The following is a 14247-nucleotide window of genomic DNA, read 5'->3' on the forward strand; positions in this document are numbered from 1 at the left end:
CTCATTGTTTATTCATTAATGTTAACAGACTCATATCACATTAATATCATTTCAACTTAAAAGTCGTATTGAAATGAAAGAATCAGAAGATTTTTGTCGATCTTTTCAATCTAACATACTGACATGCATTTTGCTTTGTGTATATTTCTTAAAGAAAAAAATTAATTCTTATTTTTATTACATGTTATTTTGTTGTCCATCTACACCCGGGGTGCCCAAACATTTTCTTATGAAGGACACAACAGGTTCAAACCTAACGTTAATTGAGTGGTGGGTCGAAGCCAAATATACTAAACTGTATTACAATTATGTTGCCTTGGTATTTACTGTTTTTTAATATTCAAAAATAAATAGAAAAAATACTTTCATATTAAAAATTATATATTATTATACATTTTGTACACTTCTTACAATAACACCATCAACAATGCCATTCAAAACCACAATAGAGTTCAATGCTGAATACAGTAGTCTAACTGCACCCGGGTTTGCACCGATTTGCTCTCCGATGTCCTGTGCATTGTCCTCTGACTGTCCAGTGACAATATTTGCGTTTGTGTCGCAAACAAACAAAAAGTTATGTTAAATTAGAAGTTCGCTTCAATCTTCCACATCATGGTCCCTCTTTTCTTAGATAACGGGCTAAAATCCAAGGTTACCGTGGGCCCTAGTTTGGGCATCTCTGATCTACACCTTCACATTCCATAAACACTTATCAGTAATTGCAACAAATGTATAAAACAGATGTTAAAGTAACTGAAATATAAATATTGAATTATTTTTGTCCCGTTTTATCAATAAATTTGATTTGACATAAAACAGTAGGGTGTTCTAGGGTGTAGATTTGTAGATTGGTGGGGACCTAATTTGCAACCCCCACAACCCCGAGCATTATATTATATTATTATTATATTATTCATAATCGTCATGAAGGCCAAAATCAAAACAATTTTTTAAACTAATTGCACATTCATAGTAACTATTATGGTGGACTGGTGGTGAACATGAATTAAAGCGACTGACATTTTTCTCTGAAATGTAGCTGCTCATGTACGTGTCTCACCTGAGTCTTGTCAAAAATTCTGTTTTTTATTTTGGAGGCAATTAAATTATTAGTGGGGACATTTTATTAATTTGTGCATATTGGTGGGGACATGTTCCCTCCGACCACGCTAATTCTACACCCTTGATGTAATTAAAAACTTGTCATGCAACAACCAAAAATATTCCAGTGATATTTGTAAGACTTCAGTTTTTAAGCTGCATTATATTTATCATTGGTTTAATGTGGTGAAATGGGTTTAACTAAGTGTTAAACTAACAATACTGTTAAATAATAATTAACTCATGTGTGTGGATAAAACAGAAAAAGCAAACCAAATTAGTTAACAAGTCCACTATTAGAACTGCTTTATTTTCTCACCAAAAGCATCATTTTACAGTCACTGCCCATTTGCTCATGGAAGCTTTCAAAACAACTGTAAATCAGTGCACTGCTATTACTTTGTATGGAGGCGGAAAAAAAAACAACAAAAAACAACAACGATGTAATCCTTTTGTCTTGCAGTAATAAAAACACTTAGCTTCTCTTTTGGTTCAAGGTTTTTAACTCTCATGGTTAAAAAAAGGCTCAAAGGTTACACTGAAGAGAGAAGGGACCAGGGCAGTTACTTTAGAAAAAAGCTTAAATATTTACATTGATTTAATCAGCTTGAGAGGACCATTCCATCAGTTTCTTGTGCAGTCCATTAAAATCCTCTTAAGGCAATTTATGCAAGCTGAAAACAATCACTCCAGAAACCACAGATAAAAGATAATGAAAAAAAATAAAATAAGATCAACAAGAACTGAAATGGAGCTTTGATTTGAACCAAATCAGATATATAAAGGGTACAAAAATAAAGATGTGGAATTTGCCATTACACAGACCCAAATTAGACAAACCAACATTTAAAAAACTAAATTCTTCAAAGCCCCTAATCCTACCTTCAGACTCAAACCAGCTTTCTTCCACTCGAGCACTTCATTAATATCAACATTTTTACAGCTGTTCAAAATTCACATTAATGCTGTTTCACCCACAATCTCCAGAGTTCTTTGAAATCCTGTGGTTTAGTAGAACCTCTTGTTCCTCTCCTGGCGCTTCTGAAAGACCACAGCACCAACCACGGCACAAACCACAATTCCCAACAGGGCACAAAGAAGAAGTAGGAAGACCTTCCAGCCGGTGAGGGGTGAGCTTCGAAAATTTCCAGTTGGATCGTCAATATTATCTGTTTTGCATGAGAAACGACAAGATAAAGCATCAACACAAATCTGCCAATGACCTGAATATGTCAGCCATTTTACCTTTTGGCGACTTGAGGAGACTGACGCTGGGCTCGATCTTAGTCCAATCCTGACTGTCCTCCTCAAGAGTGTGTTCAACCATCAGCTGGTACATCTTCATGGAGATGATGTCATGATTATCTGCTCAGAAGAAATCAAGCCGGTGAAGTTTGCTAAAAGACACTAGAAACACTGAAAAGGACCCGTCAAGCATGAACTAGATGATGCCACACTTACCAGACAGATCTCCTGTGGCCGCGGACGCACCAAAATAGTATCCAGTAGGAAGGCGAACACCACCGATATCAACACACTCTTTCCAGTCATTCTGATCATCCACATCCACCATTATCTGTAAACCATGATAGTAACATTATCATGAGGAAGAACATGGCGTGCTTACACAGCTTGTTAAGAAATCTGGTTTGACACATTTTGAAGGAAGCCATTGCTTATTGATTGGGCCATTTTAAAGCAGGCAAGGCTAAGTTTGCCCTGATATACTTCATAATAGGCTATATGCTGAAGGACTTTTAATTTTGTGGTAACCTGGGTTAAGCACTTCCGGTGAACTGTATACTGTTACAAAATCATTACATTTAAGGTCTGTTTTCTTTAAAAATCAACAATCTCCATTGCTTGACTAATATTTAATATAAAGTGTGTTTCAGATTGTATAAGAAGCACTGCTTTAATTATATTCTCCCCCACCATGTCTTTAAAGTATGAACATTTATTATACTTCAGTATTTTCGATGGAGGGTGACGCAGTGGGCACATTCGCCTCACAGCAAGAAGGTCGCTGGTTCGATCCTCGGCTCAATTGGCGTTTCTGTGTGGAGTTTGCATGTTCTCCCTGCGTTCGCGTGGGATTCCTCCGGGTACTCCGGTTTCCCCCACAGTCCAAAGACATGCGGTACCTGTGAATTGGGTAGGCTAAATTGTCCGTAGTGTACGAGTGTGTATGTTTCCCAGAGATGGGTTGCGGCTGGAAGGGCATCCGCTGCGTAAAAACTTGCTAGATAAGGTGGCGGTTCATTCCGCTGTGTCGACCCCAGATTAATAAAGGGACTAAGCCGACAAGAAAATGAATGAATGAATTTTCGATGGTGTTTCCGCGCTCACCTGCTGATCCTGACGGGCGTGTGCATGTAAACGGCTTTACATCTCAGTTTACGCTTCAATAACGAAGTGAACGCTGAAGTCTGTTTGACTGATTGTATTTTAATTACATTACACTATCGATGCTGTAAAAGGAACCTTAGAAAATTGGAAAAAAGTCACATTGACCATTCACCGGATGTTTATTGGCATGGGAAAAAACACTAGCTGTGCATATACCCTATCGCAAACAAATGTCTACAATTGTTGAGTTCTTACCGTGAGTCTGCCTTTGGAGTATCTAATAGCAAGGTATGTGTCATGTTCTTTGTTTCGAACTTCAACAGAGCAACCTCCCAATTCAGTAGAGCGACCATCTTTCCCGTGCTCATACGGCAGGGAGCCGTTATTGACCATCGCAGAAATGTATGGAAAGGAGCGCTAGAGGACAAAGAACATTCATCAAAATAAATACATTGATTTTGCCTATATCGTTGACGTTAAATACACAGCAATTTACCAAACTAGTACTTTGTATTTTTATTAAGCTGTCTCTAATTCAGCTTGTATTATCTAAATTCATAAAAAGCCACTGTCGAATAATATAATCTGATTCATTTTTATGAAACGCTTCAAAAAAGCATGAATGGTGAGAGAAAGGAAATGACATGGACCAGGTGAAGGCAAAACAGAAAAAAGCATTGCTTATTTGTAGAATTTTGAAAAGTTGAAATCATTTCAACTAATCAACATTGAATGTGAGTGAAGGGACAATCCAAGTGTAAGATATACAAATGCAAATGTAAGATATTCTAATGCAACTACCAGAAACTTAGTTACATTCAAACTATCCCTTTTATTTTCGTTTCCAGGTGAGGAAGGTGAGGGGTCGATGACCAGAAGCAGACCAAAAATGCCAGACATCCAACATTCTGGTAATATTCCAAACAAATCTACATCCAAACAAATTTGCTCATTTGGATATATGTGACCCTGGACCACAAGACAAGTCATAAGGATCCATTTTTGGAAATTGAGATTTATACATCATCTGAAATCGAAATAAGTAAGCTTTCTATTGTTTAGGTTGTTATGATATGATGATATTTGGCAGAGATACAAATATTTGTAAAAAATAAAAAAAATCTAAATACTGAGAAAATCACTTTCAAAGTTGTTCAAGCTAAGTTTTTTGGAATGCATATTACTAATAATATTATAATATATAATATTACTAAAGTAAATAAGTCTTGATTTACTTCCAGCAGGAAATTAACTAAATATTTTTTCTTAGTATACTAATGACTTTTCAGCAGAAAAAAAAAAAATCAACAATTTCGTCTTGTACTTTGTATTCCTCCAAATATACCTAGATATGTATATAAGTGATCCAGGGTAACATTTGGATGTTCTTCTCATAAAGTCAGTTTCTGATCATGAAAAGCAAAGCTTCATTCAGACGATGGTACAAAAACACAAACATTTCACATCTCTCAACTCACATCCGGAGCCTCATCGTTAGGGTATGTGTCTATAAAAATGGCCAACCCATGGAATTTGGCACTACTGCCAAACACGGTGCCTGTAGAGAAAGAAGGACCCATGAGTATGGCACACTTACATCCATTCCTTGGAGATCATTACGGAAGGTATCCACAAAAATAGCCAGGCCTACAAAATGGTCTTGGTTTCCAAAGACTGGGCCTAAATGAAAGTATGACACAATCAACAGCAGGAAAGAAAGAGCAGACTTGCAAATGGAACACACACACACATGTAAACAGACTTTACAAACATACGAGGGGCTTTCGCATTAGGTAGTTAATAAACTTATTGCAGTTGTAGGATTTAATTGCCAGACCAGGTTAGCAGCAAAATAAATTCACCGAGGCCATTTTGCTGATTGCATTCATACGCTCTTTGTTGAGTCCACGTGGTAGATAAGCCTTCGTAGGAGACATACCTTAACGCACATCTAAAAAAAAATGAACTGCACATTGTGACAGCGCATGGTGCAAGATCTGTAAGCTTGGTAGCTGTGATGGGGTCAAGAGCCTCAGAGTCAGTCAGAGAAAGTCTCGAGGTTCCCACCTTTCATCCCCAAAAGTGTGAGTTTGAGCTACTACTACAGAAGCATTTCATACTTTTCCAGCGTAAAGTAAAAAAAAAAAACAGCAAAAAAACCTGACAGTGAAACATATAAACCCCACTGCCAACTGGCTTTTTAGAAGTATTATTGCCAAGCAACAAGGAGAGAATGCATTATGTGGACAGAAGTGATTTCACTCTCACACGTTTACTGATAATGAAGATGGAATGCAGATATTTAAAGCTTAATTTATATTTCTGTGATGAGTGTATGCAGTAGGTAAGGTGTATCCTTCAAAAAATGTAAAGTCAAACTGATGCAGAAAACAGAACCTGTGACTGGTCAACTTCGTAGCACAACACACATTTCTGGTACTTTCTCTTTAGTCTGAATATTTTCAATTCAAAATTTCAGTGTTTTTAGAAAAAACACCTATAAGAAAAAAAGAGTCAACTAGCAGACATGTTATTGCAGAGCAACACAGACAGACAGAATGGAGAAATATATGGTCACGATGGCGAGGGGGCATTCACTCGATGCTGAAATATAAATTGGGCTGAAGCTGTGTCATTTAAAGAGAAAAGTCAATGGGGTGCTTTGGGGTACAGCAATCCCTCAACACAGAAGTATAAATCAGAATTTAAACTGTAATGTAATGTGTGTATTTATATAGCACATTTATCGTGTATGGCCATACACCCAAAGCACTTCACAATCATGAGGGGGGTCGATCCACACCACCACCAGTGTGCAGCATCCACTGGGATGATGCGACGGCAGCCACAGGACAATAGCGCCAGTGCGCTCACCACAGACCAGCTATTGGGACAGTGGAGAGGCAGTGATACAGACAATTTGGTGGATGGGGATGATTGGGAGGTCATGGCGGGTAATGACCAAAAGAGGGCATTTGGCCAGGACACCGAGGTTACGAGAAGTGCCATGGGATTTTTAATGACCACAGACAGCCAGGACATTGGTTTAACGTCTGATGCGAATGACAGTTCTCATCGACAGTATTATGTCCCCTTCACTATACTGGGACATTAGAACTCACACAGAACTCAGTTTGAGCCCCACTAAGACCACTTTCAGCAACCTAGTTTTCCCATGAGGTCTCCCATTCAAGTACTGACCAGGATCAGCCCTGCTTAGCTTTAGTGAGTAACCGGTCTGGGGTTGCAGGGTGATATGGCTGTGGCAAGCAAACTACACTATGAAATAATACATACCATCGTTTTGAATGGCATGATGCTATCAACCATAAGCATTCACACGTCACTGTAGTTTCTATTGTGCTGAAATAAACCTTGCTTTTATGTAGCTAATTTGGTTTCCTTAAATGCCATTCCTAGAGCTAAAAGTCATCCCCAGTCCCTGTAATACAAACATGACAAAAGTCTCCACCAATAGTTCTAGGAACTATGGAAAAATTTCTTCAAGTGCAAAAGACCCTATAAACAGTATTTTAACTCGCATTTAAATTTATGAAGTGCACAATGGAAATGGTGACAGAAAGAGAATGGGATCTGAACCTTCACTTGTTTTCCTGCACTGTGTCACGGCTTTTAAACATACCAGGATGTAGTCTCTCCTTTGTGTACCACATGGCAAAGCCGTCCCCATGGAGATTCTTCTTTCCTGATCCATGAATTTTAAACTGCACATGCATCTCCCAGTCCTTCAAATAGCATGGCTACAGAGGGAGAAGTCAAATGAATTACTCTTACCGGTTTCAGCATGTTTCACAAAGTCAAATTGAAGACTTTAAGACATTTTTAAGACTATCAAGATTTTAATTTTAGACTTGTATATGGCTTAACGCTAAGGATTTTTTAATAGCCCAGCGGAATTTGTTTTACTTGCCACATCAAAAAAACAAGCTGACCCTAGTTGTATACATACTAACTTAAACTCTTTAAAGATAAAAACTTAAATAAATTAAATGTATGCACAACAAACTGTTTTAGTTTTAATGAGATGTATTGTTGGTAATTGGATATGTGTTGACTTGATTGGTTACCTTTACATAAAAAAAAATTAAGACCCATCTAAAATAATTTAAGACCTACAGGACAATAGAGTGGAGGAACGATAACGTCAATTTGTATGCAAAAACCCGGAAGCGAGTTAGCATTTTAGCAGTTCCGGGCAGCTCACTTGTGTTGGGCGTTTGGATTTGTCTGAGATTTAGGTATTTTCATGAATAGTATTTTATACTTTGTTGTATTATTCTAATTGTGAATTCAGATTGTGTGTATATAATTCCTTCACATGTAAAAGCTGTTGAGACAGACTAATTTGTTGATCATTTATTTTAATTAAACGATATTATGAAGATAGGCTGCACTGGTAAGCAGTCTGTTTCTTTCCTGTTTACAGTAATGCAAACATGTGAATAAATGTGTAAAAATACATACATATTAACGGTCATTTTAAATCGATCAAGTGATTTCTCGTCTTTTTTTCTTCATCTGAACACATTTAACTGCCGTATTTACACTCCTCCATAAAACGTGCAGCAGATGTGACTGTATGGGCTGCTTATCGCTATACTTCGTGACAAAAAAGGAATATTGAATGTTGATCTGTGTCCATGATGATGGAACTTGCAGGCATTTGATAGACTTTTCTCCTCACGTCTCATTTCTGTCGTCTGTTTAAGGTAAGCGGGCTATGTGCATGCGAGCGATACACTTATTTAAATATGTCTCATAATAATACTATATTGGCACATTTATACACATTTTTAAAACTTTTAGAACAACCGCAAAGCAAAGCAGATGTATTTCCCATGTAAAAACGATCCAAAAGGCACGTAGGTCTATGTGTGTTTGCGTATTTATTAGTTTATAATATATAGCATGGATTATAATATAATAAACAGAGAGATTAACTCTTTGTCATGGACATTATTTCTATAAAATAAGCTTGATAAGTCGTCTCTAGCAGGGTGGGGCTGACGTCACTGACGAGCGCCCCGAGGGCGCTGTAGTCCGTTTATAGCCTAATGTTAGCTTTTCAAGTCTTGCGTTTGCATTTAAGATCCAAAAGTGCTCAAAGTTGTATTTTCGTGTGACAATTATCCGGCTAAACAAAATGTGTAAGTGTAATGAACCGTGTTTGAACACAGAGCTTATTATTCGCAATCTTCGAAAACCTATGGGAAAATTCTATAGGGATTTTCACGAGGGAACCAGTTTTATGCTAGCAGCCGATTAGCCTACAAAGTGACGTCATAGTTCCTCCACTCTATATATCTGTGAATTGAAGACTTTTTAAGGCCTAAAATTTAGTTTCAGATATTTAAGACTTTTAGACTCTGAGGACACCCTGTCTTTTATGGACCATTATCACAAGACATTGAAGGTGCATTTAAATCTAGTATTTGCATTATACCATCTTTAAATCAAATGACAAAAAAAACTAGGTCAGTGCTTTTGCAAGCTGTTGTTAACGCAGTGTTTATGGGCGGGACAGTAAATCTCTCTTCTGACTGCTGTTATCAGTCTTGAAAACACTATTGTGGAGTTTTTCATTTGTTTTTTGAGAAAATTGGAAGGCAAAAATCATTATTTGTGGTACTCTCCCATGAGTTCAAACTGCATGATTTTCAAAGTAGTCGTGTCACAGATGTTTTCATACTGCATGACTATCTGGGGTAGCGTTCCGTCACTGCTGTGTTTACACTGTAGAATGGATCAGCGACAGGAGGTTTCACACTGCATGACATTACAGTAGGAGAATCGCCAACAACTTTGTCTCAGTCCACAAACTACACTTCACAACCAAACATTGGCGAGAAGTGACATGGAAATAACATGAGGTCATGTAGTATATCTTTTGTTATTAACTACATAATGAGAAAGAACCTTTTAGTGGGGTAGAAATGGTACTTCTATTGCTCACCTGACTTTGAAGGGAATTAGCAATCTCTCCTCATCTATTTTTTTTTGACCTGGTTGTGACATTGCATAAATGACACGTCAAACAGACACGGGTGCTCCTGCCAAAATTACACTAGTTCTTCCTCCATTCTTGGGCCCAAATAGACCAAAAATAAGTGCTTTTAACTTCTCCCCCAAACTCCCACTGGCCTGCAGATACCCATACTAGTGGATGCTGCTCTCTCATTGGCTATAGGTAATCGCCAATGTTATTGTCAATAAGAAAACATTTCACACGGCATGATTTAAGTGGAGCCGACAGCTCCAGATACTCCAGACAGCTCAACGACTTATCTGTGATTCTTTCAGATCACATATTTGATAGTTCTCACTGTGTGACTGTTACGTGAACGAGCATTGATTTGCCTGTGATTTCAGGCATTTTTCGGCAATTTCTCAAAACCTGTCGGAGAGTCAAAATCAGGGCTACAATCATGCAGTCTGAACTCATCAGTTTACCAAACTATCATGACTTCTGCTGCTGAGAAACCCAAAATTTTGAAAAGGGTCTATTGCTTCTACAATTTAGTATTACTGTTATTAAAAAACAGATGAGTTTAACAATGACATAAACATTGAACAAACTCATAGCCCACAGCAGGCCTGTCTTCACAATTTCTTTTAGCAGATATTGTTCAAAATCTATCTTTCTATTGGGAAAACAATGGACTTTTTTCCTTTCACCTAAAAATTAGCTAATGTGATCATACTTCTTTTGCTGTAGGTTTTTAGTTCCAGCAGGCTGTTTACTCACCACTGTATTCCAGATGGAGCCTTGTTTGCTCCTCTCATCTGGAGTCAGGCGCACATACTGGCTGGTTACTAAAGTACTTCCCCAAAAGTCCCACTGACTTGAAGGGCTCGACCCAACACCTGATTAAAAGATAAACAAAAACAATCACATCCTTTATACACTAATTAATCTTACTATTGTCAAAATTTATAAAATAAATAATATTACATATGTATTTATTTATATAACGGTCTCTGACATCATTTGGTGAATATTGAGCCGTTTTGACAGAAGCAGTGATGTTTTACAATGCATCCAAGCATTTATATCTGAAAATTCATTTGATTGTCCTACAAATGACACAAACAAAACGGTCAAAAAACCGTTTCCTTGCTACTCCTGCCAGCTGATCACACCTATAACATGTTTACCCAAACAGGTAAACTGACGTAAAACATAGGTGGAGCTAATCTATGTGACCAAACCACTTGATACATGACACAGAATAACACAGCATAATATTAATATTCTTGATTACTCAATAATCATAAAACAAATAAAGTAAAAAAATTATATAAATATCACAAATGGCTCCAACAATTTATTGCAAGCTTAATAAAAACACCAAAGTAAACAATGTAGCTGATTCAACTTTGTCATTATACAGACAAGTCAAATTTGACATAAACTTTAAAAAACACGGTCAAGTTTGTGGTTAATATTTCATGAAACAATTTTAACTGCATTTTTGTTTGCATTTGTTTGCATTTTGTTTTTAGTGACGTACATCGTTAACCAAGTTAAATTTAAGACTTTAAGACATTTTTTACGACCATTATGAATGAAATTTTAGGCTTGTCCAGGGCTAAATGCTAAGAATATTCCAGTTAGAAAAGACTTCCACTTATCCTATCAAAAATGATTAATTTTATACATTTAATAATACAATAATCATATTTTTGGTTAGAATTTTTTGTAATTAATTTTCAAATATATCCATTTACAAACCCTATAATCCTTAACAAGAACAGAACAAAACATAGCTGTCCATAACTTCAGACTACAATAAAAATAATTTAATAAAAACTATAGGTCAGGTCAGTATCCTCAGCAGTAAATAACTGGAAAACTTTTGAGCAAATGTTACTGTAATGGAAAGCAAGTAAATGCTATTTTTAAATAAAAAGTTTAAAGTTTTATTGAGATGGATTGTTGGTAATCGTATGGGTGTAATGGCCAGATTGGGTAGCTATACATGACAAATAAAACATAAGACCCATTAAAAAAAATTTAAGACCGACAACACAGTATTTCATTAGATTAAAGACATTGTAAGGCCTAAAATTTAGCTTTTGAGATTTAAGACATTTTAAGACTTTTTAAGACCCGGCGGAAACCCTGTTAACTTTATTTAATTAATGTTTGTGGTATTATTTTAGTGTTTTGTGTTACTATTTGTAGTGCTGACCATGACTGCATCTGAAATCTCACATTCTCTCAAGGAGATGTTTGCTATGAATGAATAATTACTTCACAATTAGTGCTGGGCGATTTGGCCTGAAATGTAAATCTCGTTTAATTGATCATTTTAACTTGATTATGATTTATGAACGATTATTTTATTTATTTATTTATTTATTTAATTTTTTTGCCCTCATAGTTCACTGACAAGTTTTATATGCCATCAAAAGAGATTTCTGTTGCAGCTTCTAACCATTATCAATGTAGTGCAAAGTAATTCTCAAGTATGAGTCCATCGTCCTACTTGACCAGAGATCAGATGTGGCTGCAAAGTGTCCGCAGAAGTAAAAATCAGGCACAGCCCTTAACAAAGGGGGTGCAGTTACAAGTAGGGAAAGTTGAAAAAATCATCCTGGAAAAATTAGATCGATTATAGGTTCTGAATGTCGATTATTTTTCTATTAATCACCCAGCCCTATTCACTTTAACCAAAAGTTAATTCTATATCATGTTGATCTTTGTAATTTGACTAATTCAGATGTGCTGTATTCACCATGTGGTCAAATTTGTCAATTTTTTAAATTTAGACTTAGTGCATCTCATAATGTTTTTACCAAATACATAGTAGGAAAGTGTGCAAATTTATGACCACCATTTATGAACAAGCCAATTACAAAAAAAAAACTTAAATAAAGGTCTATGTTTTATAATTATATATTCAAATAGAAAATAGGTCATATTTTATTAATTTGTGGCATTTATTTCCTGCTAATGAAATCGAATCTTATTTTTATTACAGTAAAACTGGAAATGCACAAAGTTTCTGAATGAACATGAGCTATTTTGGACCTGTGACACAGATCATGTGACTTGTATGAATGGTCACGTTTTTGTTTTAAACTAGTATTAGATCCTCTTTGGTTCATTTTATCATGCTGGAGAACAGGATTATCAAGTTTTACACAAACCCGTGTAGAAAACGTGTACTATACAATATAGATCACACAAGACTTTCACTTCTGATTAGATATTTGGACCCCAATGTATAACACTCGTCAGAACATTCATCAAAATATAATCAGTTTCTTCAGTTAAGTAGTTTATGGGCAGTTTGCATGATTTCACAGATTCCCTTACAACAACCTGCACCTTAAAATCCAAACTGCCCTCACCTGTTCAAATAAAGGAGCTGCTGGAGTTGTTTGCACTGGAGTTGTATTACTTAATGTAGCCTGCTTGTACTCCTGATTGAGCTTACAAGTTCCCAATAAAATACATAGTCATGACATTAGGAGATAACTTAGCTGACATCACACCCAGCTTAGTGAACAAAACTCCCTAAAACAGTTTAGAGATAGTTAAATGAGGTGAAGACAGCCCAAAAGTACAGTATTATTATCATTCTACTACTAGCAGGAGGCTACAGCAGCTACTCACCCTGATATGGCTTAATGAGCGAGTGCTCCCGCTTTAAGTGCTCCGCATTCCCGTCCGTTATATCTGAATATACGGAAGAAAAGTGAAGTAGCCATAAAAGTAAGAGTATTTTGTGACACACCGGCATTTTACGAGAAACACTTGGTTGAGGGTGAAGCCATAGAGCAGGGCTTCTTTCTCGTGTCATTATTAACGTCTTCCTTTCTCCGTGCCTTCACTTCCTGCGCAGAAAAGACGCGGGCTGCGTTTCAAAACCGAGTGAGCAGCCTAACTAGACAGCATATTTAGGCACCATAGATTTTTACTGTAAAAGCCTAGTGTCGGTGGAGGACTTGTGTGGGTTTTATGACAAAACATCAGCCGAAGTTCTGTCGTCGATTTTTAAAAAATATTTTTTCATATATTTGAAAAATGGTAAAATTACATTTTGAAGCTGTAAATTGACACTTTTAAGAGGTAAAACTGAATAAGCTAGCTTCTTTTTCTGAAATGTGACAGAAATACTATTTTTGTACCACGTTTGTTTTATAGAATCAGTGTAATTTTAGTATTGCTGAGATACTATCGCAGTTTTATTGTAGTTTTAAACTTATTGCTGGTTTGAAATATTTTTTGTTTTATTATTTGTTTATACGGCCATTTTTGTTTTTGCAATTTCATTAGATAATTGTTTATGTACTATTTTAGTTGTTGTATACATAATAAAAAAACCGAAGTAGTTTTAGTGTTAACAACCCATACATAAAATCATTAATTAATTAGATGCATTAAACCAGCGATTCATTCCACTGTGGCGACCCCTGATTATTAAAGGTACTACGCAAAAAAGAAAATGAATGAATTAATTAGATCAGGGGTCACCAACGATTTTAAAACTGAGAGCTACTTCTTGGGTACAGATTAATGTGAAGGGCAACCAGTTTGATAAACACTTCTTAAATAATAAATTTCCTCAATTTATGTTTTATTATATGTTATGATTAATAAATAATGATATTCATCTATGTGAAGACATTGATCACTTTAATTATTTCTCACAATAGTTGTCAACAATGATTTAACAAAATAGAAAACACTTCAATTGTCTGAAATAGATTTTTTTATGTATATAACTTAATGTCATAATCAATTTTACACCAATCCAAGTGTGA

The 14247-nt window shown here is 36.1% G+C and overlaps 1 protein-coding gene across 3 annotated transcripts; it reads right to left on the reverse strand.

Moving 5' to 3' along the window:
* Positions 1-1381: 1381 nt before the first annotated feature.
* lman2 (lectin, mannose-binding 2) lies at positions 1382-13348 on the reverse strand. Of its 3 annotated transcripts, none has more exons than NM_001081747.2 (8): positions 13097-13348; positions 10220-10338; positions 7097-7214; positions 5051-5133; positions 3709-3870; positions 2566-2680; positions 2350-2469; positions 1382-2273 (listed from the first exon to the last, which is right to left on the reverse strand). In NM_001081747.2, the coding sequence occupies exons 1-8, from the start codon at positions 13281-13283 to the stop codon at positions 2113-2115; spliced, it is 1065 nt and encodes a 354-aa protein (NP_001075216.2). In that variant the 5' UTR covers positions 13284-13348; the 3' UTR covers positions 1382-2112. The 3 variants fall into 3 exon arrangements, with proteins under 3 accessions (NP_001075216.2, XP_005173229.1, XP_073777549.1); XM_005173172.5 differs by lacking the exon at positions 5051-5133 and adding an exon at positions 4932-5011 and having other exon boundaries at positions 13097-13301; XM_073921448.1 differs by having other exon boundaries at positions 4932-5133; positions 13097-13301.
* Positions 13349-14247: the final 899 nt, after the last annotated feature.

The sequence above is a fragment of the Danio rerio genome, chromosome 14, assembly GCF_049306965.1.
Source record: "Danio rerio strain Tuebingen ecotype United States chromosome 14, GRCz12tu, whole genome shotgun sequence".
NCBI lineage: Eukaryota > Metazoa > Chordata > Actinopteri > Cypriniformes > Danionidae > Danio > Danio rerio.